At 43.5% G+C, this 22,884-nt stretch overlaps 2 protein-coding genes and 2 long non-coding RNA genes across 5 annotated transcripts in view; 2 read left to right on the top strand and 2 right to left on the bottom strand.

The window, feature by feature from the left end:
- Positions 1-8,537, bottom strand: part of LOC117757706 — a 30,159-nt gene extending 21,622 nt beyond the window's left edge. Inside the window, exons 1-2 of the long non-coding RNA XR_004613190.1 lie at positions 8,446-8,537; positions 7,330-7,411 (exon numbers count right to left, since the gene is read on the bottom strand). This is a non-coding gene — a long non-coding RNA (uncharacterized LOC117757706). The remainder of the gene's footprint in view (positions 1-7,329; positions 7,412-8,445) is intronic.
- On the top strand, positions 1-15,244 carry e2f7 (E2F transcription factor 7). Its single transcript, XM_034579082.1, has 14 exons — positions 1-209; positions 744-848; positions 1,588-1,878; positions 2,407-2,566; positions 2,896-3,129; positions 4,032-4,187; positions 4,294-4,437; positions 4,588-4,761; positions 4,879-4,963; positions 7,188-7,506; positions 7,700-7,838; positions 9,030-9,415; positions 10,458-11,504; positions 15,182-15,244. The coding sequence occupies exons 2-13, from the start codon at positions 753-755 to the stop codon at positions 10,611-10,613; spliced, it is 2,340 nt and encodes a 779-aa protein (XP_034434973.1). The 5' UTR covers positions 1-209; positions 744-752; the 3' UTR covers positions 10,614-11,504; positions 15,182-15,244.
- The window catches only part of LOC117757708, a 14,466-nt gene continuing 4,552 nt past the window's right edge, over positions 12,971-22,884 (bottom strand). The window contains exons 2-3 of the long non-coding RNA XR_004613192.1: positions 14,040-14,042; positions 12,971-12,992 (exon numbers count right to left, since the gene is read on the bottom strand). This is a non-coding gene — a long non-coding RNA (uncharacterized LOC117757708). The remainder of the gene's footprint in view (positions 12,993-14,039; positions 14,043-22,884) is intronic.
- Positions 15,294-22,884, top strand: part of csrp2 (cysteine and glycine-rich protein 2) — a 14,358-nt gene continuing 6,767 nt past the window's right edge. Inside the window, exons 1-3 of one of the 2 annotated variants that reach the window (XM_034579088.1) lie at positions 15,294-15,368; positions 17,517-17,643; positions 21,004-21,172. In XM_034579088.1, coding sequence (XP_034434979.1) covers positions 17,532-17,643; positions 21,004-21,172 — 281 coding nt within the window. In that variant the 5' untranslated portion in view covers positions 15,294-15,368; positions 17,517-17,531. Of the gene's footprint in view, positions 15,374-17,516; positions 17,644-21,003; positions 21,173-22,884 lie in introns of both variants that reach the window. The other variant, XM_034579089.1, reaches the window with a different exon arrangement.

Here is a 22,884-nt window from a genome sequence, read left to right on the forward strand (position 1 = left end):
ACAAGCTTGAGCGGGTGATGCTGTCTCCAGAGGACAGATCAGAAGTGTCCCCTCCGCAGGACACGGCCGCGCAGGACTGGACACACGGAGCACTACCCGCTTATTTCTCACAGGCCATGTCGGCGTGGAGGAACTGTACGTGCTGACAACGTGTGTGTGACACGGAGCCATTACAGGAGCATTTCATCCGTTCAGCGGAGAGCACCGAGGTATGGTTCTTTCCCTCCAGCGGTTTCCTGTCTGATATTACACCGAGACGCGCCGATCAGCTGAGCTAGTCCCGTTAGCAGCTAATCTAAGTATAAACCCGCTGCCAGTGTGTCGGTTAGGGACCAGTCTGAGTCTGTTATGTAACAGCACTGACGCTCCATGTTGTGTCACAGCTCGTTATTTACCTGCGTGTTAATGTCTGGCAGTGACCCCCTCCCCCCCTCACTAATGTGTCTGTCACCTCTGCTCCAGTGTAATGGGGGGGACGGGACGTTTTGTTAGCACTGAACCAAACTGCAGTAAGTAAAAGACACCGGTTGTTAGCTTAGTTCCAGGTGCTAGCTTGCTAAGGGCTAGTTAGCCGATGTTCTTTGCGCCAAATCCAGCTGCCCACTCCTCTTCGAGTTTTCTGTCCAGACTGAAACTTCCTTAACTTCACCCCCTCCCCCCGCCAAATGTATTAGTCCTCTGATCCGTCTTTGCTTTACTTGTCTTACACATCCTCGCTGTTTTCCTTATTTGTGGATCTACAGGTTTCCCCCATGGAAGCGGAATGTCTCGCACTGAGAGACCTCACAAGTCCGAGGAAAGGTTTCACGGTGGTGACGGAGGAGGATGGAGACCGGGCCGAACAAAAGGTAAAAAAGGGGGTTTACAGCTGGAATCCTCAGGTCTGTGAGGGTCTGATCACTGGAGCCGGTTGCCAGGTTTGAGATCATGCGACTGAGGGCGAGCTGCAGAGTCAGGCTGGAAAGAGGGGAAACGGCCAGGGGAGTGTGATGGCATCCCAAGTTACAGGGGTTATATGATGTGGGCTTAGTTATGGAGGGGGGGGCTCCAACAGCAAGATGACAGAATGTCGGAATAGTTTGTGGATTAGATAACTAAAAGCCAAACAAGGTCTTGGAGTCTTTTAAAAACAATCTGTGCATTGCCTTGTGTAGTATTTGATTTCTTCTTTAAATATAAATTCACCACTGTGCCTGTGGTAGTGTTCACTTTAAAATTTTCGAAATAAAAAAAACTGCTTTGTAATGTCACGCGTGCGCCATAATCATTTTACATTATTTGTGAGACCTGTGCTAAATCATAACGTAACAAGATGCTCAATATTCCTCATATTAATGCAGGCAACAGGCTGAACTTCTGATATCGCCCTTGTTAAATGAGATTAGGACTTTATTCTAATAAAATGACAACTTTTTTCTTGTAATAAAACGATTTTATTCTCATAATATTACGCAGCTATATAATGCAGCTCCAGAGGAGGGTATCAGAGGAAATTAAGGCCTAAAACACCGTTTAAATAACCTCGTTCCGAGTCGAACTTCAATGTGGGGAGTTTGTCTTTTAACCCCACATCTGTCTCCGTCACAGGAAAACATCTGCACAGAGAGGAGGAGATGGTCTCCGCTGAAATCGCCAGAGTCCACCATCCCTCCTCTGCTGACCCACAGAAAAGGTGCAGCCGCTGACCTGGCACAAATCACACCCATCAAGCACGCCGCCCTGGCCGAGCCCTGGTCCCCCACGGCCAATCTCAGGATGCTGATCAGCGCGGCGAGTCCGGACATCAGGGACCGAGAGATGAGGAAGGTGCTGTTCAGGCCCATAGAGAACGAGAAGGAGAAGCCGGCGAGTCCAGATACCGTGACAGAGGACACGGAGGTGGAAGACTCTTGTCAATTATGTGAAATGTCTCCAGAGTAAATCGATAACCCCTTTTAATATTGTCTTAATTCTTGATAGTTTACTGAGGAGAAAGCCAGTTGATCACGGTTATTGTTTATTGGTTTAATTAGAGAAGTGCTCTCCAATGGAGCCAGAATTTCCATATTTGAAAGAGTACACACTTTTTACCCTAAAGTACAAATAAAATTTCTTAGCCATGACTGATGAAGTAAGTTGGTATACAAGCAGCAGATGGAGCCTAAATCACACCAAGCTTTACAGTTGGTAGTTTAATCCGACATCTGAATATTTTTCCAGTTTTAATATCTTTCCATGGTTTTTAAGAATTGATTCTGTGAAAAATGAGCCCTTGGAGGCATGTTGCAGAAAAGCTATTTAAGATGTGTGTTATCTTACTGTAACAGGATGATGGGGATGCACAAAGCGTAACCAAAACCTCTTTACCCAATGTAAATGTATTTTAGGAATCATCCCCAATATTTATCCATGCATGTTTCTGTTCAGTTTGAAGCTGTGGATGAAGAGGATGAGGCCGAGAAAAAGCCGAGCAGGAAGCAGAAGAGTCTGGGTCTTCTGTGCCAAAAGTTCCTGGCCCTCTACCCCGATTACCCACCTCCTAACAGCCCCATCTGGATCTCACTGGACGAGGTGGCGACCAGTCTGGGTAAGAGCCAGCAACTTAACAAAAGATTGTGTTGACAGGGGAGATGGGCGGCTGCGTCTACGTCCCCGCTCATTCCTGTTGTGCTGTTTGTGAACACTACTGGGAGCTTAATGGTAATGGAAGCAGCTAATGTCCATTTCATGAGCGTTATAAGGCTTTTATGTTATTGGATTTAGGTGCAGTTGCTATGGTGATCCCTTTTGATTCAAAAGCACATCACTATTTAAATCAAGAATAGGGCTTTCATTCATTTTAAAATCGCAATACTGACTATTCAGCGAGGTTTTTAATGATAATTAAGCTAATGCTTCCCTTCTTGCACTTGTCAGGAGTGGAAAGGCGGCGTATTTATGACATCGTCAACGTGCTGGAGTCTCTGACGATCGTCGGCCGTATAGCCAAAAACAGCTACACCTGGTATGGGCGCCAGCAGCTGGAGGCCACGCTGGAGGAGCTGCAGCGGCGGGGCCGGCAGCAGGGCTACCACCTCCAGATGGAGCTGGCTGCAGAGGCCAGGGAGGCCGGGCCAGGACGCGAGGATGACGGAGGGGACGTCGGCAACGGTAATGGACAGACCTATAAAACTTTAAGTGGCTGGATAACAGTGTCACCAGTGACAAAAAGGTAGTTTGTGAAGGTAAACCCTGGTGACGGGATCTGTTTGTTATATTTAGGCATTTATAATCTCATGATTAATTACTTATAATCATTTTACGTTGGCCCAGAATGTGATCACGTACACATTAGCATACCTGCTTTGATTGATTAGCATACCTGCTGTATTTTCTTATGGAAACAATTAAAAAGCATACCTCAAGATGGTGCACCTCCTATTGCATAGCTGCTGATATTCAGGTTTAACTGGTGCAATTTAACATGAGCTCATTACAGCCTCTAACCTTTAGAAGAGGCTCTGATGTAAACCATTTCATAACAACACAAAACAGCCAACATTTTAAATCGTAAACAAATTCTAATCAAGGCCATAATTTCAGGCCTAATCACATCACCAATAGAGCTTTGACGAGTCGGACAGTGATGTCTCGTGTTTATGTTCCTGTAGTTGTATTTACTGCCACTACTCTGATGACATAGTTAACATAACATACATTTGCATTTCATAGCTAGGAAATTGGTGACGTTGCACCACAAGTATGCAAATGCTGACAAAAGCACAAAGTCTGCCTTCGTCATGTCTCTATTTTGCTTATGGGTGTATATAATAAAATATAAAAAGTCAGTCTCATGGGTAAGAATAAACAGATATTCAAATATGTTAGTCGATGGAGAGGGAGCTCATATTGTCAATTGTTTGATATGTTAGTTCTATTGCTGGAATGAGTTGGTTTTGCGTGGTGAATTAATGTTAATCTTATACCTGATGTACACATTTCTGTGTCTGCAAAAGACATTTGATAGCTCATTTCCTCTTCTTACATACTATGTGCACCCATGTCGTTTGCAGCTGGTGGCAACCGGAAGGACAAGTCTCTGCGGATCATGAGCCAGAAGTTTGTCATGCTGTTCCTGGTGTCCAAAACTCAGACTGTTACCCTGGACGCAGCAGCAAAGATCCTGATTGAGGAGAGTCAAGACTCGTCGAGTCACAGCAAATACAAAAGTAAGAAATCCAGCAAAACCAAACATGCGCTGTGATCGGAAAGCTGAAATGTGGCATAAGGACTCCTTCCGTCTGTTGTATTAACTAAACCTCCATGTATCTTTAGCCAAGGTGCGGCGACTGTACGACATCGCCAATGTCCTGACCAGCCTGGGCCTCATAAAGAAGGTGCATGTCCGCGAGGAGAGAGGCAGGAAACCGGCCTTCAAGTGGCTCGGCCAGGTTGAATTCAACAACTCTGGGAATGCCGGTAAGAATCCAAGTCACATTCTGATATCCACGTGAAACTATGGAATTAAAAAAATTTGAAAACTCATTCAGAGACCCCATGAGCTCACACCACTGTCATCCTGCTGTTTGTCATTATTGCTGTCATGCTAACTCAGACCTTTACCTTTAGGAAATACTTTCAACGTGGCAGCTGTCACTCCTCACGCCACACAGCCAATAGCAGGGCAGGACCTCAGAAGAGCCAAGATGGCACGCCACGCCTCCTTCAACATCACACCAAGGTCTGTGACCATTCAACGGCTGGTCAACTCTGCCCCCAGCAGCCCACGACCAGAGCTAACGGGTAAGAGACGCTGAATTTTACAATATAGTCTGCTTGTAGTCACTTAGAAAAGTCATTTAGAGTTGAGCATTTGTATTTTCCTGTTTAATAAAGACAATTTGATTTCTCACAACTCAGGTCTGCCAAATCAGCCCGTGGATTATTCCAGGAAGACTGCAGGCCCCAACGCAGATTGTCGACTGCAGTTTGGAAGCAGCTCTGAGTGAGTTAGTACACACACACACACACACACATCTTGACACTCATTGACAGAATGCATTCATTAGCCCCTTACTCTAATTTATTTCCCATACCTTCACCATCACAAATAAACTAAATAAATAAAAACCGTGAAGTCAAGTCTTAACCCATAAAGAGCATATGCACAAAATATCTTCACTGTCTAGACTCGGATGTCTGTACAAGTACATACACACAGTTGTGTCTCCATGACGTCAGAGGACATAACTTGCCAACCTAACCATAAACTTTACCTAACCGTAAAACACGCGTCACCTTAAAATGTAACAATTTACATAATGGACGAGCTTTTTGTCCCCAGAACGTGAAAACAGATTTAGGCGCACACACACACACACACACACACACACACACACACACACACACACACACACACACACACACACACACACACACACACACACACACACACACACACACACACACACACACACACACACACACACACACACACACACACACAGCACTATAATGGCCCTGGCCTTCTCTTGGTTCAGATTTATATCGCGCACCTCCGATTTACTGCCGAAGAATTTACAGCACACAGTATTTCTAACCTTTGTCAGGAAAGGAACGGTGCAGGAGCTGTTTATAGAAACGGTTCATCTCAGAATGTATCCGCTGTCAGAGCGAGGCTCCGCAATTACTTTCAAATGGATAAACTCGGTTTCCATTTTCACATCAGGCATTAATAGCTATCGACTGTTTTAGTTACAAGGAGGTGAGAAGAAATCTCAGTCGCTCATACATAACACAACACACTCCATATGTTTGCATTGGCTGATGAGCTTAGCTTTAGGCTACATGTAACACGAGCCGGCTGCTGTGGATATGAATAGTTATGGTCTCATGAATGTATATGTTGGCGTCTTCAGACACAGTAGTTTACCACAGCCGCCCCAAGGCTGTGGCTGCTTAAGTGTTTTTTGGGGGGGGAGGGAAATAATAAGACAGGCAAGTGAGTGTTGAAAGAGGATATTTAACACACAAGGCTGGGTAAAATCCACCAGGGGCAGTGGCAGCCCACAGGAAAGTTAGAAATCTGCACATCAGCAAGAGAGATCAGAGGGGCTTCTGCATCCATCTCTACCAACAGGGCCTCTGCAATGCTGCAGGAAAGTACCCTGTGGTTTTACTGGAGGAAGCAGGGACTAAAGCTACATCCATATAAAAGACATTTTGTTTTAAAAATGGCTGAAGACTAAAACGATCTCAATCCAGTGGAGCATTTTAGTGCAATAGGAGGAAAGTTATCTGTGCACATACCAACACACTTGAAAAAAAAACCTATCACATGACCGTTCGCATACACTGGGCATGTATGTGTCTGCCGGGGTCAGCAGAGTCTCCGAACATCATTTATCAGGCTTGAAACCCTTGGAGCAGTGTGGATGCCGCTTTAGTTCCTGGTTCCGACTCAAACTCCTCCCTGGGAACAGCTGTCAGAGCTGAATGTTACAGATTTGTCTTGTTCAAGAGTCACAGCGGCTACATTGTTGCAAACCTCCATTCACACACAACATGGAAGCATTGGATCCCACTGGTATCACGAATAAGGAGTTGCCTTGTGTTTAAGTGTGACAGAGACCGGGGATGTGAGAACAAGTAAAAGAAAAACTATATATTTTTGTTAAATGGCAGTGTGTGCAAAAAAGCTGAATAACTGTAGAATAACTACACAACACAAATAATCTTCTTCAGGAAGTTTTCAGTCTCCTTTAAATCAATTCATTAGGTGTATTTAAGCGCAGAAGCGCCACAGTAAATACAAAGAAGACATAACTCTTGTTTCCTCAACTGTGGAAACTGTTGCTCTAACCCAGCTGTCATTTAGCTTTTGGTTTTTAATCTAATGTCAAACAAGTTTTCCTAATTTCACAGACAAACGGGACTGAATGAGCTCCGTCCCTGGGTTTAGTTCCACTGATCGCATTGTTCCTTGAACTCTTGGTGTTCAGTACTTATTGGGAGGTAACATGAGCCAGAAATGGACCTAAATGTTTGACATAAGAAAAACGGGAACCTAAGCCTAAACCACCGCTGTATTTACTAAATTTAATATATCATCTTGATACCCTTGGGGATAAATGCATTCTGATTGGATGGTGAAGCCTGCATTGCTCAATCAAGTCAAATAATATTCCCAAAAATCTTTAACAGGCTCGTTTTTCCTCATTTCTCCTCAGTAACCGTCCCAGTGCGGCACTGCAGCCTCACTCCCACAGCAGCCATCAACCTCCGTCCTCCACCCAGTCCACCCGGCTGACACCTTCCCTCCCGCCTGAGTACCACTTCACATCCACCTCCTCTCCCCGCTGCTTGGCCTACCTGCCCAGCCTGTCGCAGCCGTCGGTGGTGATGCTGTATGGGCACCCCATGCCCGAAGGTCAGAGGTCACCCGGGTTGGAGTCTGAGGAGGGGAGGAAGAGGAGGAAAGAAAGAGAGGAGGAGGAGGAGGCAGTGGTGAAAAAGAAGGGAATGTCTGGATTAGAGGAATGTGACAAGGTGAGGGGATACTTGATGTGTTTTGCTTCTCTGGACTTTTACTCCACCACTTTATTTTCTGTTAAAGTTGACTGAGAACAACAGGATTATTTTGGTTCAGTGCAGTAATATGATTACATGGCATTAATAAGTTCCGTTATGCAGAATTGGATTTTTTTATTAAAAGTCTATGTGATGTAAAATTTCCTTCCAGCTGAGATTTGAACCTCGGAGGGAAGCAGAGGAGCGTTCCACAGGCTCCGGCAGAGCGTCTGATGAAGGTCTGTGTGACAGCAGCAGCAGCAGTGAGCCCGCCCAGCCGTCACACTACCTCTACGTGCCCAACAATGCAGGTATATACAGATTTATGAAAACTCTTAAAAAATCTATAAATCCAAAATAATCTTTTGGGAAGGGGCGGAATCTGCCCTCCTTAAAATGAAACTTGACCAGGTAAGGAAAATTACAATTTCATTACTAATGTGCTCTTTGTACATAGATGATCATAAACGTGAGGGAGTGGTTGGAGTTCTTGTCCTATAGAGATTGTATTAACGCTGACACACTGTGTAAGAATATGTGGTGAACAGGTTTCTATGGTCATGACCTTCCAGCAATGAGGATTATTATGAGTGAAAGTTGCTGAAACTGCCAAATCCAGTTTAAACAAAAATTACAAGTGGTAGAGGAGTAATTTAATCAACTCTGTCACTAAATATACAACTGAAAACCAATAGGTTGATATCAGTTACAATGAAATATATATATATTCTTTTATACTCACCAAATGTAACTGCCATTGTACTTGACTCAGGACACACTGAAGTTCAATGAGAAGAACGATTGTTGATCTTCGGCTGGGATTTTCTCTCTGTGTTGAACAATCTATCGTGAGATGATCAATAATCAGTCATCAAAGTCCAACAATCAGCAATTACACTGAATTAAGTAAATACTCACTGAGATGCATTCAGATGAGAACAAAGGATCCACTTCACAGGAGACACACACTGAATCAAGACACCTGTGTGCTGAGGGAGCGCTTGATTTCCATCACCCTGTCTCATTGTAGGTCACGTGACTTCTATCACATGACTTGATTTAATCACCATGTCAGTTTATTGATAAAACTAGAAGGACAGAGCACATACTTCTGCCAAAGACCAACAGGCCCCCCCCCCCCCACACTCCATGAAACAATATCGAAATTCACGGCATCTAGATTTTTCATTTGGCTCGGCATCAAATTACACAAACGTAAAGTATAAGTCCCCTAAACATGATTGTTTTCATCAAGATCCATGAATTATTCAAGAAAGGAGGAAATGTTGCCCCGTCTCATAATATCAAAGAAAGTGAAATAAAATCCTGAATCCGCGAATTGTTACATTTAAAGGTTTCTTCTTTGAGTGGTGCCGTACTCCTCCACAAAATTTCGGTTCGGAAACTAGTCTAGTAGTTTTTGTGTAATCCTTCCAACAATCACAGATGAACACATAACCTCCTTGCACTTTTGTTTACATTTTCTCCTCCTCTGTCTCCAGGTCTGAACAGCCTCAACTTCTTCCTCTCTGCGGGCCAGAACCAGGCCAGTCTAGCACTTCCTTCCAGCGGTGTTCCCACCCTGGCGCTGCCCTACGTCCTGGTGCCCTCCTCCGCCCTCTCCCACTACCCCCTGGTTGCCGGCGGGCTACAACAGCAAGGCTCGGACAGCCACGCCAAACTTAGCTTCAGTCTACCCGCAATGATGTCACCTGGCCACTTTACGCCTTACAGCCTGGCGGCGGCAGCTGCACAGGACATTAGCTGGTCGCCGGTTCCATCGCCGTCCACTCCGGAACAAAGCAAGCTGTACGGGTCAGCACTCTGCGCTCCACATTCACCACAGGGACCCAGGCAGACGGTCAGCATCAGCACACCAGAACCACTGGTAAGAGTCGCAGTCCCTTGGCAACCCCAAATGATTACAGCTGAAAATCTTCACATCCTCATCGATCTGTGCTCTGAAAACATTCATTTAGACATAATTTCCCTTCACATTGATACATGAGCTTTCTGGTACAACACAGTGTGACGTGAGCATCTGTTCTGTGGAAGGTTTCCCCTCATTTACTCATTCAGACCATTTTTTGTGGGGCAGCGGTTCGAGCTGATTAATCTCAAGGTCCTTAAATAGGGTTTAATGTTCCCGTCGACACAGAGAACCCAACACAGCTCTGCTGGCATTGGTCTCATTGATCAGAGCAGAGGCACTGAATGGGAAATGAATGCAGCATTATAAACAATAGGACAAATCAATGACCAGGCTGTGATTTGGAACGAGTGATACCTTCCTGAAAACAGGAGGAAAGGAGAAGCAGGGTCTGGTGCTAGTTACTGAGCAGAGCTCTCTTATTGTTTTCTTGTCAAATTGCACCATAGAGATGAAATAATTCATCATCATTCACAAGTTGATTGACCGAAAAGTGGTTTTGATAATTAAATATCCTTAAATAAGGACAAGCTGGTATAGCCGAGAGGTGGCTTTTATTATTTTTTAGGGTAAAAAAAATATTTTTATATATATATAATGTAATTGTTAGGATACTGCCACCTAACAGCAACTTTTTAAACAAAGGAACTTGCTTCACTCTTTTACGCCTTCCAGTGTCAATCCATCGTTTTTATTTACTGACACAATACAACCGTACAGAGCTTTTTACAGGGAGCACTTGAAGGCACAACAAATAAATAAATATATGAATGAACACTTCCCTCTTCTTCCTCCTCAGTCTATAGCAATAATGTAGCTTTAACATAAAACCAGGGAGCAGTTTGCTGATTATTATAGTCAAGTCTCTCTCTTTCACATCCTCATGAGATTAAATAAAGCTACAGAGATCTGTAGGAACAGCAAACATTTCATTACTGTGATGAACTATAATAGGATTTTTCTCAAAAACTTGCATCTCTCTCTCTCTCTCCTTCCTCAGACTCCTCATACTCCAAAGGACGCCCCAGCCTCTGCTACCAAGGCCTTCTTCCAGACGCCGGGCACGCTGGGAAGTGTAGTCAGCGCTGTTCCAGCTGCACGAAAAAGAGGCTCAGCACAGAGGAGGCTGGACATCGGCCACCCACCGACCACTTAAAGATCTGTAGGTGGCTCGGATACTATTGTAACATCCAGGTCCTGGTTCCTACAAGGGGAAAAAATGGTTTAAAGCCATTGGTGCTGTTTTTAGTTAATTGATCAATGAATTCAGGTTTTCCTTCGGAAGTTTTTAGCAAAATACTGTGTGATGAGGCCTAAAAGAGTCCAACATTTTTTAACGACTACATTTCTACCAAACTCTTCCACTATTGGTCGATAAACAGTTCAAACGTGCCCTGCGGTTCTGGTTCCTTTTGTTGGAAACTTGACTTCAGAGAACAGGTGAAGCAGTATTGCCAATGTAACAGTGCCCTCCTGTGGTGGGAGTCAGCCAATTGCTGTATTTTGTATTTTCAGACAGTTCTCCCTCTCAGATGTGATCAAATCTAAACAATCCCCCATCACTTGTGTATTAAAGCCCAATTGCTATTTATAATTTAGCTAATATATGTCGATTACAGGAACTGTAATGGAACGATAACTCTTTTTGTAGCACTAAATCTTTTGATGAATGTACGTGTGTCATTCTTGAAGCGATCATCGTTTAGTTGCCCCCCCCCCCCCCCCCCCCCTTTCGTGTGCTGCTGCTGCATTATCATGGTGTGACAGGAAGTGTATCTGCTGCTGGTTCACACTGACCGCAGCAGGCACTCCTCTCTTGGTTCAGTTCAGACATTACTGTGAGGAGAGAATCACTAAAGCCTTAAATGTTTACAGGCAGAAAACTGTTACAGGACAGTTCTGCCACGTCTTGATGCACAGAGAATGCTTTGATCGGGAAGTGAAGCGATACTGGAGCTGAGGATTTGCAACCATAGTGCTTTATGGTTCAACACCAACCCCTCTAGCTGTGTTACTAAAGGACTGTGACATGGGACGGTGCTCTCAGGTACTTGAATACTAGATATCAGAGTACTGTAAAGACTTTTATTTTAATCCATTATTTATCCAGGGAAAGTCTTTTTTTTATTTTCCCTATCATATAATCAAACGCATTTTAGAAGATCTCTCCAGCATGGCCACAATCTGCTGTTGGCTGGTGCCGTTGGGGTTTAAGTGCCTTGCTTAAAGGCACCTCGCCGAGAGAAGGTTTTGCAGGGATTTGTGTGGACAATCCTCTGGGAACAGACCCGCTCACTCGCCTCCGGAACAGTCCAGCCTAAAAAAAAAAACACAAACAAATAATGGTGCTTTTGTACGGGAGTCGTTCAGGAGAGCTGAGCTCCGTCAGGCCGAAGGGTGCACAGGGAATCCACTGGGACCGGTGGACGCGTCGTCTTCGATGTACAGTTACATGTCCATAATTATTTCTGTTTTTTATTCATGTCATAATTTCACAATGCGGAATGATAACTGCTGCTTGATTGTTTTGAGAATAATGAGAATTGCACTGCTTGTTTGAGTAGGTCCTGTCCTAACTTCACTGCAGCGCCGCCCTGTGGAGGTTTTAACTGCTTCTCCTCTGTTTCTCACTTTCCACAAATTAAAAAAAGATACGATGCCAAAACGTTTTTTTGACGTGTGCTCTTTATTTCGACAAACATGTGGCGGTATTTTTTAAAGACTTTGACTGGGTTCCATTGAGATTTATACTTTGAAGAAGAACAACAAACCATGTAGGATGGGGGGGGATCCATATGTCGACACATTTACAGATGGCCCAGCAGATGGAAGCGAGTCATGCTAATGTGGCGGGGGTGACATTCTTCATCTGTAACAGTTCATATTGCTGCAAACTGCTCCGTGCACTGTCGCATTAAACACACATTAGATGAGACTGATGATATGGGGGGGGGGGGATGAAGCTTTATAATAGATATTTGTCACAAATAATGAGTCACATGTCCCAGCCGAGGGGACGGTTCAAATACAAATTACACAAGCAGTAAACTCCTGTGATCCGAGGTCGGGCTCTTATTTAAAGTGAATGAAACCCCCCCCCCCATCAGTGAATTGACACATTCATCAAGTGGGCTCTCTGGGTCAGGTCAGGCTAATTGAGTCACTTTAAAAAACACACACGCCATCTGTCAGAGGACATAAACATTTAATCAAGGCTGTTTTTTTTTTTTTTATATCTGCATTAAAAGTGAGCCGAGGGAGCTGCCAGTGGATGTGTTTGGCCAGGGCGAGGCATCTATAACACTAAATCCTCAGCAGATGGGACAATTAGCTTTATATAGACGCACAGTTTCGCCAAGTATCTGCTGCTGTGACCAAAAACCACTTCGGTGACGGATGCTGCTCCGGCTCTACTGCGGAGAGAGGCTTTTATAAATACAGTACATAGTAATATCAATGTAATCCTGATATGAGACATATATAGTTACACCTGTATAAACCAAAATCAGTGTGCACACACACTCAGATATACACACTTACAGAGAGTCGTGTCCCCACAACCCCTCAATTCTAAAAGAGGTGCAGAAAACAATCTAGAAATTTTGAATGGCCCTCAATAGAGCAAACAGCTCCACCAAGGCCCAACACATTCTATAGATTGAAAGATATTGGTCTCCTGAATAGGCCTCGATTTGTTTCATCTACATACATGAATTGTTCCCAGGAGCAGTGGAACTCGACTCCTCGTCTTTTTGGATTCTTCTATTTATTTTGTTGATTCAGCTCCTCTAATGCGTCTATAATAATCAGTCACTCAGGACATAACACAATCCCCATTGAAAGTCATCACAACACCTTTTTTTTTTTAAATCCCACTTCCATTTCAGCATAAAATCATACATTCTCCTTCGTTAGGTTTAAATTCTGGAATTCTGGCTTTACTATATGAAAAATACAACAATGGTATTATGTGTAGACAAACAAGGGTTGAAGTGAGAAAGCCCTTGAGCTTGGGCAGATTGCAATGACATTTGGAACAACTCCATGACCTTGCATCCAGCGTCCACTGGCAGGTCAAACTTTCACTCATCCACTGAAATATCTCAGCAACTTTCTGAGTATTGATATTGTACATCCTATTCCCAAAGCATGGATTCTAAAAACCTTTATTCTAGAACTATAATCAAATCTAAATGTCAGTTTGTGCAACACTTTGGTTTATAACTAAACTAAGATGGGAGAAAATACCTGGTTTTCTGTTTGCATCTGTTTACACTGGGGCAGCAGAGTATCCCCTGCAATCCCACTAATACTACTACTGAGGCCCTGTACTTTTTTTTATTTACTGTACTTGTTGTAAGCAGTGGTTTCCACCTCCCTCTCCCTCACATGTCATCTGTGCCTCTTTCCTACTGTGGAGCCCTGAATGCAGCTGGAGAGGCCCTGCACTCCCGTCAATGTTTTCTCTGAGACTTTTTTTTCCCCATTTGCCGATGTCAGCTCTCACCGTGACTCAGCACAGCCCCAGAGCCTGAGAATGATTATTTCTTTCATTTTGTCTTCATTATACTTCAAAAGCGACCAACTGTAAATAAACCACATAATTGGAAAATAATGAAGCGGAGTCTGTTTTTACTGAGTATCAAACCTCGGCAATGACTGAAGTCGTCTCACTGTAGATTACATCCTAACAACAGGAGAGTTGGTAAACAAGTTGGTTTAACTGAAAATCGGACTGTTCCGCTAATTCTTCATGAATTTAAGACCTTCAGTTAAATGGAACTACTCACGCCAGAGTGCTGTGGGGGGTTCCATGTTTCACTGAGGGGAGACTTGTAGCGAGGCCATGACCAAAGGTCACAAACAAGCTTTCATAACCAGCAGATCTGTGTGTGATATTTACACATTTAACCTGTTTGCCCCAAGAACAAGGTTCAGAGTATTATCCTGCTGAAGGTATTAGGTTGTTATCAGGTGGTCTGTGGAGGCTTAGTGTGCTGGACGAGTGAGTGTTGTGGCAATGCAACTGTAAACTCTGTTATTATTATATAATGTAATACCACGGAAACCTTTGTGTTGCAACTTGGCAAAGACAGCAGGTATTGCACTGTGTGTCCAGAAGGGGGCAGAAAAACTGCACGTTTGGACAAATGACAGACATAGATAGATAGATAGATAGATAGATAGATAGATAGATAGATAGATAGATAGATAGATAGATAGGTAGATAGGTAGGTAGGTAGATAGATAGATAGACGGATAGGTAGATAGGTAGGTAGATAGACAGACAGACAGACAGACAGACAGATGGATAGATAGATAGATGGATAGATAGATAGATAGATACACACAGTGTAGAGAGCAGGTAACTCAATACTCGTTACATTCACTTCCTATAAATATGAAATGTTTATAAATAAAACTGTCTCATTTCCTTTTTATAACCATTGAAGCTGCCACTGACTGAACATATGTTTCCATGGTGATATGAATGTATTTGAAATTGATCAAATCAGGTAAAAACAAATCAAATACAAGTAACCACCGCAACCATGCAAAAATTTAAACACTCAACCAGCTTATACATTCTAGCTCTTAAACACTCTCTCATGTAGCTGCCCAGGTTAAATTCTCACCCACGTGTGTGATAGAAACGTAGTTCAGACATTATTGACATTTTTGACACAATGACATTAGTGTTATTCCTTTTTGTTTTACCGACAGCGCCTGAAGGCAGCAGTGGTGAGTTCACGCCCCTCGGACCCTCTCCTCCTCCCACACGCAGTATGTGCAGTGTGTGGCGTTCAGGGTCAGTGTAGTAGGAGTCTGCAGAACAGTTAACACACGTTCATCAGGAGCCAGGAGACTTCCACAGCCGGACTTTACCTGCTTTTTAAAAACAGACGCTCAGGTAAACCTGTTATTCTTTACACATGATGCTGCACGTTAACCTGAATAATGTTTCAGACGGGTTTACTGAAGATAAACAGGTTCAAATAAACGTTTTGTTACGTTTATAATCACCTTTATATGTCGTGTTATTTGTGTTGAGCGTTAAAGCTTTAAAGCAACTTCTGTCCTTTATTGCAGGTTAAAACATTACTGTATTTACTTTCCCCACTGGGTTCAGATAAAGTGCAGTTTAGTAAAAAAAAAAAACTTTCAGCCATTTAATACTTAAACTTTAGCTGTGAAGGTTTTTTATTCGCTGCTGTTTGGTTAAAAACACACAAAACTTTCAATGTCATCAAGCTAAGAAGCTGCAGGTCATAGAAAGTGAAGAGTGACGTGAAAACATGTTAAATAAATATAGAACTTTTCCTTTTTTTAGTATAAATGCTGTGAATATGTAATACGAGCTGTTTCTCTCTGCTTTGTGCTGCAGTGTCATTTGCATCTGTGATTGCAGCCAGATTTCACAACTTCAAATCTACTGTCCAGTGTTTACGGCTCCGGGAAAGATGTTGTGGCGTCAGAATGACAGAATTTAAATCTAAAAGACTGTCATTGAATTTCATAAACAACTGAAGACGGCATTGAATTAGTAGCCTTTGGCAGACATGGTGCAGCAGCCACTGATGAGGTTGTGAGGGTCAGAGAGGTCACCGCCCAAAGACAGATGAAATGATGATGTAACAAGAAGCAGGAGAACAAACAAAGATGTTTTCGTTGGACTTAATGCGTCATGCAATATCAGATATAAAGTTATTATCGGGAGTAATGTATTCCTGAGGATTTCTTTAAAAGGTCCAGTGTGTAAGATTCAGGTGAAAGGGATCTACTGGCAGCAATGGAATATAAAGTAATCCAGGTGATGTTTTCACTCGTGTGTTTCATCTGAAATGTACGAATTGTCGTTTTCTTTACCTTTATATTTAAATACTTTGTAGTTACATCAGGAGCGGGTCCTCTCTACGGAGGCCGCCATGTTTTTTACAGTAGCCCAGACTGGACAAACTAAACACCTTTTTTGAGTTTTTATGACAACTGAAGGCTGCCGAAGCCTTCGTTCAAGTTACAGAATGAGGAGCGGGAATAAGAGCGGCTCCGTTCTCCGTATTCCAAGTCAATGAACTATCAAACTAATTTTGAAGCTGCTAATTTCGGGTAAAAAAGTAGCATAGTGTAGACTTTGTCATCACACCCAACCCTTGCGGGAACTTAAAGGGTAAATGTTTCACAGTCTCTAATTCAACCGGGAGGAGAACTCGAGCGTCTGACAAGATTAATAGTTCATGAAGTGTTATTTCTTTTCACTTAAGTTAATAATCACAGAGCTTTTTTTACATTTCAATCTCCGCGGTAGGACGTCACGGCTGCTTCGCTCCGCGGTGATACGCAAGGAAAGCAGAGCATCTTAAAAACCGTTAAATGAGTGAGCGTGTAATTACAGACAGACGCGCATGTGAGTCAGGGAGGGGCTGGGTGCGTCTCGTGGGCTCACTGCCATCACAGCAGAAGTTACTTCACACTCTGATTTACTCCTGTTTGTGCTTTTACACCCTGCAGCCACAGCCACGGCCCGTCAGACAACAGTCAACAAAAGCCTCAAGGCTCGGCGCTTTAAAACATTCCTCTGGGTATTAGCCTGCCCTGTTATTTGGGCTGACCTCCTTTTGTATTGTGTGCGTTTTTTCTGTCAGAGTGGTAGTTATGGCCTGGAGCACTGGTTTTCAATTCAAACATGTGTTACTCCGATATCCAGCCAAACAGGTTCTCCGAGGCTGATGCAGATATACAGTAACTGTATGGAGAGAGAGAGACTGCTTTATGCTTTAAATACCTAAATTAGAGCTCTTCAGGTAGTATGATTACAGCCGTCTTCATTCATGTTCACACGCAGCTCTACCTGGAGGATGCCCCAGGTGGAACTGTGTGCGGATATGAATGAAGAAGGGTGGTGCTGGAATGAAGTTATGCTCAGTTTCCCAGTCATGCTTCCTTAGTGAATGGGACTGAAGGAATTGGTTTGTTTCCAAAGTTTGGGTGAGGACAAATCAGAGTGGAACAAATAGATCTGTGCGTAAATGTCTCACGTCTTTTCTCTGTCTCCCGTTAGGACAACACACACACAATGCCAAACTGGGGAGGAGGCAACAAATGCGGCGCGTGCCGTGGGACAGTCTACCACGCCGAGGAAGTGCAGTGTGACGGAAAGAGCTTCCACAAATGCTGTTTCCTCTGCAGTAAGTGTTGCCGTTTGGACGCCGCCGGCCACGAGGATTTGAACTACACACACATCGCTGCTTTCAAAGCATTCCACAGATTTATAGATTACGTCTAAGCCAGTGTATTGTATGTCTCCAGTTAAGCAGTGTGAAGTTATGTCCTCATGCTATTAAATTGAAATGATCTAATTGAAGTGCATGCAAGGAGGTATATGTGACAATAAGAGCCCTGGCATTGGATCTGCACTGTACAGAGATGAAGTAGTGGAATTGGGTGTATGAGGTAGTGCATGACTGATGCAGATTTATGGGGGGGCGATACTGATACTAGCTAGAAAGTAATTACCAAAATATCAGCTTCATGTAGTCTTCATATATTTGAAGATATGAAGACTCTTATTGAAGAATACAAAATAAAAACAAAATCTGAGAATTGAGGGTTGCCTGCTGAAGTCCATCTCTTTTTCTTGATTAGAAAAAGTACAGTTCGCCAAAAGTTGATGCTTGAGAGCCAACTCCTAAATCCCATGATTGATTTTTTTACCTTCAGCACGTTGACAACCCCATTTGGTTGAAGAAAACATCTGACAGCTCAGACTTCAGAAGCTGCTGCCAGCCGTCTGAAAAGTCCTCATGTTAATGAAAGACCTGCCAAGAGCAGATACTCCATCCACCTCCACAGATCACTTGTATTCATCATATATTACAGGGGCGTCTGTGTGATGTTACGTCCTCGTTCCAAGCTGCAAAGGGTCTTGAAAGATCATTTCACAGTAATTCTTCCATGGGCGAGAATGAGAGCGCTCGGTGAACTCTGCTTCAACTCACCAGCGCTCATCAGAGAGCCGCTGCTGACATTTCTCTCTCTGGCCATTTGCTTGTTGAGTCCACACTACGTTATTGTCAGTCTGCTGGATGAGTGGGCGGCCCGGTCCCGAACCGTCCTTGAAATGTCAGTGAGGATGTTCCAGTGAGGACCCTGCATGGAGAACAGGATTACACGGACACTTTCATTTAGCCGCCCGCCATCAATCGGAGACCAGAGCAGTTTGAGCCACAAAAGATGAGTTTCTTCTTCTTTTTTTTTTACAAAGGGCTGCTTTGTCTTACACTGAGGAGACGAGGAGCGAGCCGACGTGGCGTCCTCCTTTCTCCTTTGGCGCTTTCTGACATTGTCTGACATTCAACACTTTCCATTTCAGTGTGTAAAAGGCAGCTACAGACAATAGAGACACTCAGTTGGAATCAAGCCTCACTTGACTCTACTTCAGTGACTATGTCTTCATTATTTGTTAAAGTGGGTTTCTGTCGGGTCTTAAAAAGTCTTAAACTCTAAATTGTGGGCTTGAAAAGTCTTGAATATTGTTAGAATATTATGTGCGTTTATGTCGATTTTAATTGCGTTAACGTGCATTTAAAAGTTTTTAAGAGAAATTGCGGCTTTAATCATTTTTAATGTCTCCATGTGTTGTACTTCTTTCTCAGCGATACAGTATTATCACGCTGCAATACAACTACAAACAAAACCAACATGGAACTGATAAGTACTCGGCTACTTACACACCTTATCTTCAGTTATGGGTATGTGTAAGGGATTCTGGGACCCTGATATTCCGTCACATGCGTCATACATGACACAGGTCTTAAGATTTCATTCATTGTCGTAAAAAAAGTCTTAAATTGAACTCGTTGCAGACCTCCCGTAATTGATAGCAGTGGTAGCGCACAATGAATGATGTTACCGTGGTGGAGAGGAACTGGAAATATGTGTGAGAACAACTGCAACAAGTGAGGTTGAGGAAATATGAGGATTCAGGAGTCACACAATTGGACTCACATAAATCTTCTAACATGCTCGTGAAAGCCTTTATTTTTTAAAGTGCTGGCCTCGAGATCAGAGGGACTGGAGCGGAGACACTTTCCCAGCCAGTCGTGTGAAATGTTAGACCGGTGTCAGATGGTCACACAGTACTGACTGGTGTGTGAAGAATTTGTGTGCAAGTCATGAGCAGCCGCAATTCCTTTGTTGTATTTTCCCCTGATATTGAGTTCTTAGGTTAACACAAACCTGCTTTTCAAACAGCTACTGCATTCTGCTTGAATAAATCCAAGACAGACGTCAGGAAAACCAGTTAGGATGATACAAATCTGGATAAAGAAAATACATTTCTTCTGCTGCTTAAATTCATTTTCCCTCTCTGCATGTCAATATTTTGACTCTAAAGGCTTAAATGGTGTTAACATTCAGTGAGAGTAACAGGGATGTGATAAAGAAATTCCCACGGGCCTGTGAAAAACAACCCTCTGAGGGGGAAAAAATCACCAGTGACAGACATAAAATTATTATTCTTGTTTCGTTCGAGATGAAAAATGAAGGGCGGCAACTTCCCCAAGTATCTTTCCCTGTTTGGATTAAATCTCTCGCCTCTCGTCAGAAAGAAGGTTCACGGGATAAAGATCTCTGTGTGGGACTGGAACAGGCGAAACCTCCCAGAGACACATGTTGTGGGCTCTCTGCTGGAAGTTTGCAGTTGAAACATTTAAGAGTTGTAATGGTCACTGTCAAATTGTCGCAGAATTTGTTAGCGCCATTTCAGATGTAAAATGTTTCCAGTACACATTTCCAGCAGCAAACACAATGTTAATTTTCTTCCAGAAACCCGCAGACACTATTTCTATGCTGCAGACTGCCAGCTGCTGGAGGCATTTTAGTATTTTCGAGTTGTCCGTACTGTCTGTCCCATTCTTGTGAACACGATATCTCAAAAACATCTTGAGGGAATCTCTTCAAATTTGGTACAAACTTTTAGTTGGACTCGAGGATGAGCACATCAGGGTCACTGTGACCTCACCAAACCCGTTTTTGGTCTCGAGAACGCAACGTCTCTGGAATACCTCGAGGGGATTTCTTCAAATTTGATACAAATGTTCATTTGGACTCGAGGATAAACTGATTCGATTTGGGTGCTCACAGGACCAAGAACGTGAAACATCAGGAACCCCGTGAGGAATTTATTTGCATCTGGATGATCCTTTCAGCTTTGGTACAAATTTTCACTAGACTCTTAAATGTATTGATTAGATCTGGGACAGAACAGGTTTTTTGCCTAACATATGTTTGTTTTGAACATATCTTTCTAGTCTGCCTTTCGGGTATTTTCTCAAATATTGACCAGTTGTCACTTGGATTTCAGTGGTCAAAGGTCAAAGGTCACAGTGACCTCATATGAGTCTTGGAAAAATGTATAAAGACAGAAACTGCACTGGTTGGCGAAGACGTAGAACTGCAGGCCGGCAGCTTTCTGATCACCAGAATGTACTGTGTCTCTTCGTCATCTGACAAGATTACTACAACATTGTCCTTCTTTGTGTCCACAGTGGTCTGCAGGAAGGGCTTAGACAGCACCACACTGGCCATTCATGACCAGGAGATCTACTGCAAGTCGTGCTACGGTAAAAAGTACGGCCCCAAAGGCTACGGCTACGGACAGGGGGCGGGCACGCTCAACATGGACCGGGGAGAGCGGCTGGGAATCAAACCCGAAGAGTGAGTCGGGCCGATGCTTTTGTGCCGAGTGTGGCATAAATGGATGCTGTGTGTGTGTGTGTTTGACGAAAGTGTGGTGCAGTAATAATCATAGATGAAGTCATTCGATCTGTCACTACTCGACATGCTGCTGTTCAGAGTTGTGTTGTTCATCCTGCTGCGTTTCATCAGAGCTGTGTTGACATTCATTCCATCTAACAGGAGGATTGATAAAAATACACCGACTGTGTTCATATCGCTGAACTTGAAATATGTAGTTCCCCTGGTACATAAAGCTGAACAAACATTGGTCCAAATGCAACATGATGAACACGAGCCAAGGCAGCGTAAATGAGCCTGAACCCCCAGTCCTTATCCGGACCTGAATCTAACTAAACCTGCATCTTAAAACCAAATCAAACAGACGAAAATGTCCTCTCCTCCCCAAAATGTCCTCCTATAAGGTCCAATAGTGCACAGAAATGCAGAGTACTCGTCGTAGCTCAGGTATGTGATGTGTGTTAGCAGCTTGGTGGCCACACACACACACAGTTAACATATACAAACAAGAGTTAATGGTTAAATGAAAGCATTATCCAGCCTATTGTTCAGGTCGCGTTCATAAATTCCGTCGGTAATGGTCAGAGAATGATTCTGTTTCGGTTTCAGATCACTGAGCAGGAGTGGTTTTGTGGTTTAGGGGGCTGCAGACAAACTACAATAAAAATACTGTTAAAGAAAAAGTCCAAAAAGAGCTGATAAGAGCTGTTAAAGTTCAGAATGGATCAACAAGCGGAACCAGTAAGAGAAGTAGTACCATTTAAATGTCCTGATAGCCATACCTCCTCCTAGCCTTGTCCAAGGTTTTGGTTCTGGAGCCAGTAAACTTATTCCAGGTCTTAGGAAGGATTACCAGATGGGAGCACGATATAAAAATGGTTACAGCGAGGTCAGTGATAAAAGATTATTACATGACTGATACTTACACAGCAGTCAGATGTCACTTACAGTAAAGATCAGCGGTCCTGACACTTGGAGATAAACAAGGCTCAAATGGCCCCAGTTTCAAGATGTCAAACTTTTTTGCTCTGTTTCTCACTGACTGAACCACAAGGTTTTGAGAGAGGAAGGAAACCTTGACGGGAATATTGGCAGTCGGCCTCTTGATCAAATCCAGCTGCGGCTGTTTCCAGCTGCTCTGGTGGACGGTGTAACTCCAGCAGCAGAAAAGTCAAAGCTGATCTTTGAAATATTGAATATGTTTAAACTTTTTAAAGTTAATACATCACCTATTAGCAGCTTGTAGGCTTCTGGGTTTTCTGCACCCACCTCTGAGACCTGAGAGTGTTTGACTGCGTATTTGTCACTTTGTGGGCACCAAGAAACAAACCAGAAAATCCACCGCCCCTCCCACACACACATGCACACGTACCCAGAAGGTTTATTCCTGCCCCAGATGTCAGATGACTGTAGTTGTCAAAGAGTTCATTATGTGACCAGCAGGATCACCCTCCTCTCAGTCTTTGGCCACAAAGGGCTTCATTCAGGGGGCCACTGGGGCTGCCAGTCACCCTCCGATAAGCACCGCTCGGGGGCCCCAGGGGGCCCTGCTCGCTTTCCCACCACGGGCTAAAGACACAAGAGTAGATGAAGAGGGTGTGTCGCTTTAAGGAAATTCTGACGATAGTTAATATTGGAGTTTGTGTCAATCGACATTATTGAAGCATAAGTTA

Source organism: Hippoglossus hippoglossus, chromosome 23, assembly GCF_009819705.1.
Source record: "Hippoglossus hippoglossus isolate fHipHip1 chromosome 23, fHipHip1.pri, whole genome shotgun sequence".
Classification (NCBI taxonomy): domain Eukaryota; kingdom Metazoa; phylum Chordata; class Actinopteri; order Pleuronectiformes; family Pleuronectidae; genus Hippoglossus; species Hippoglossus hippoglossus.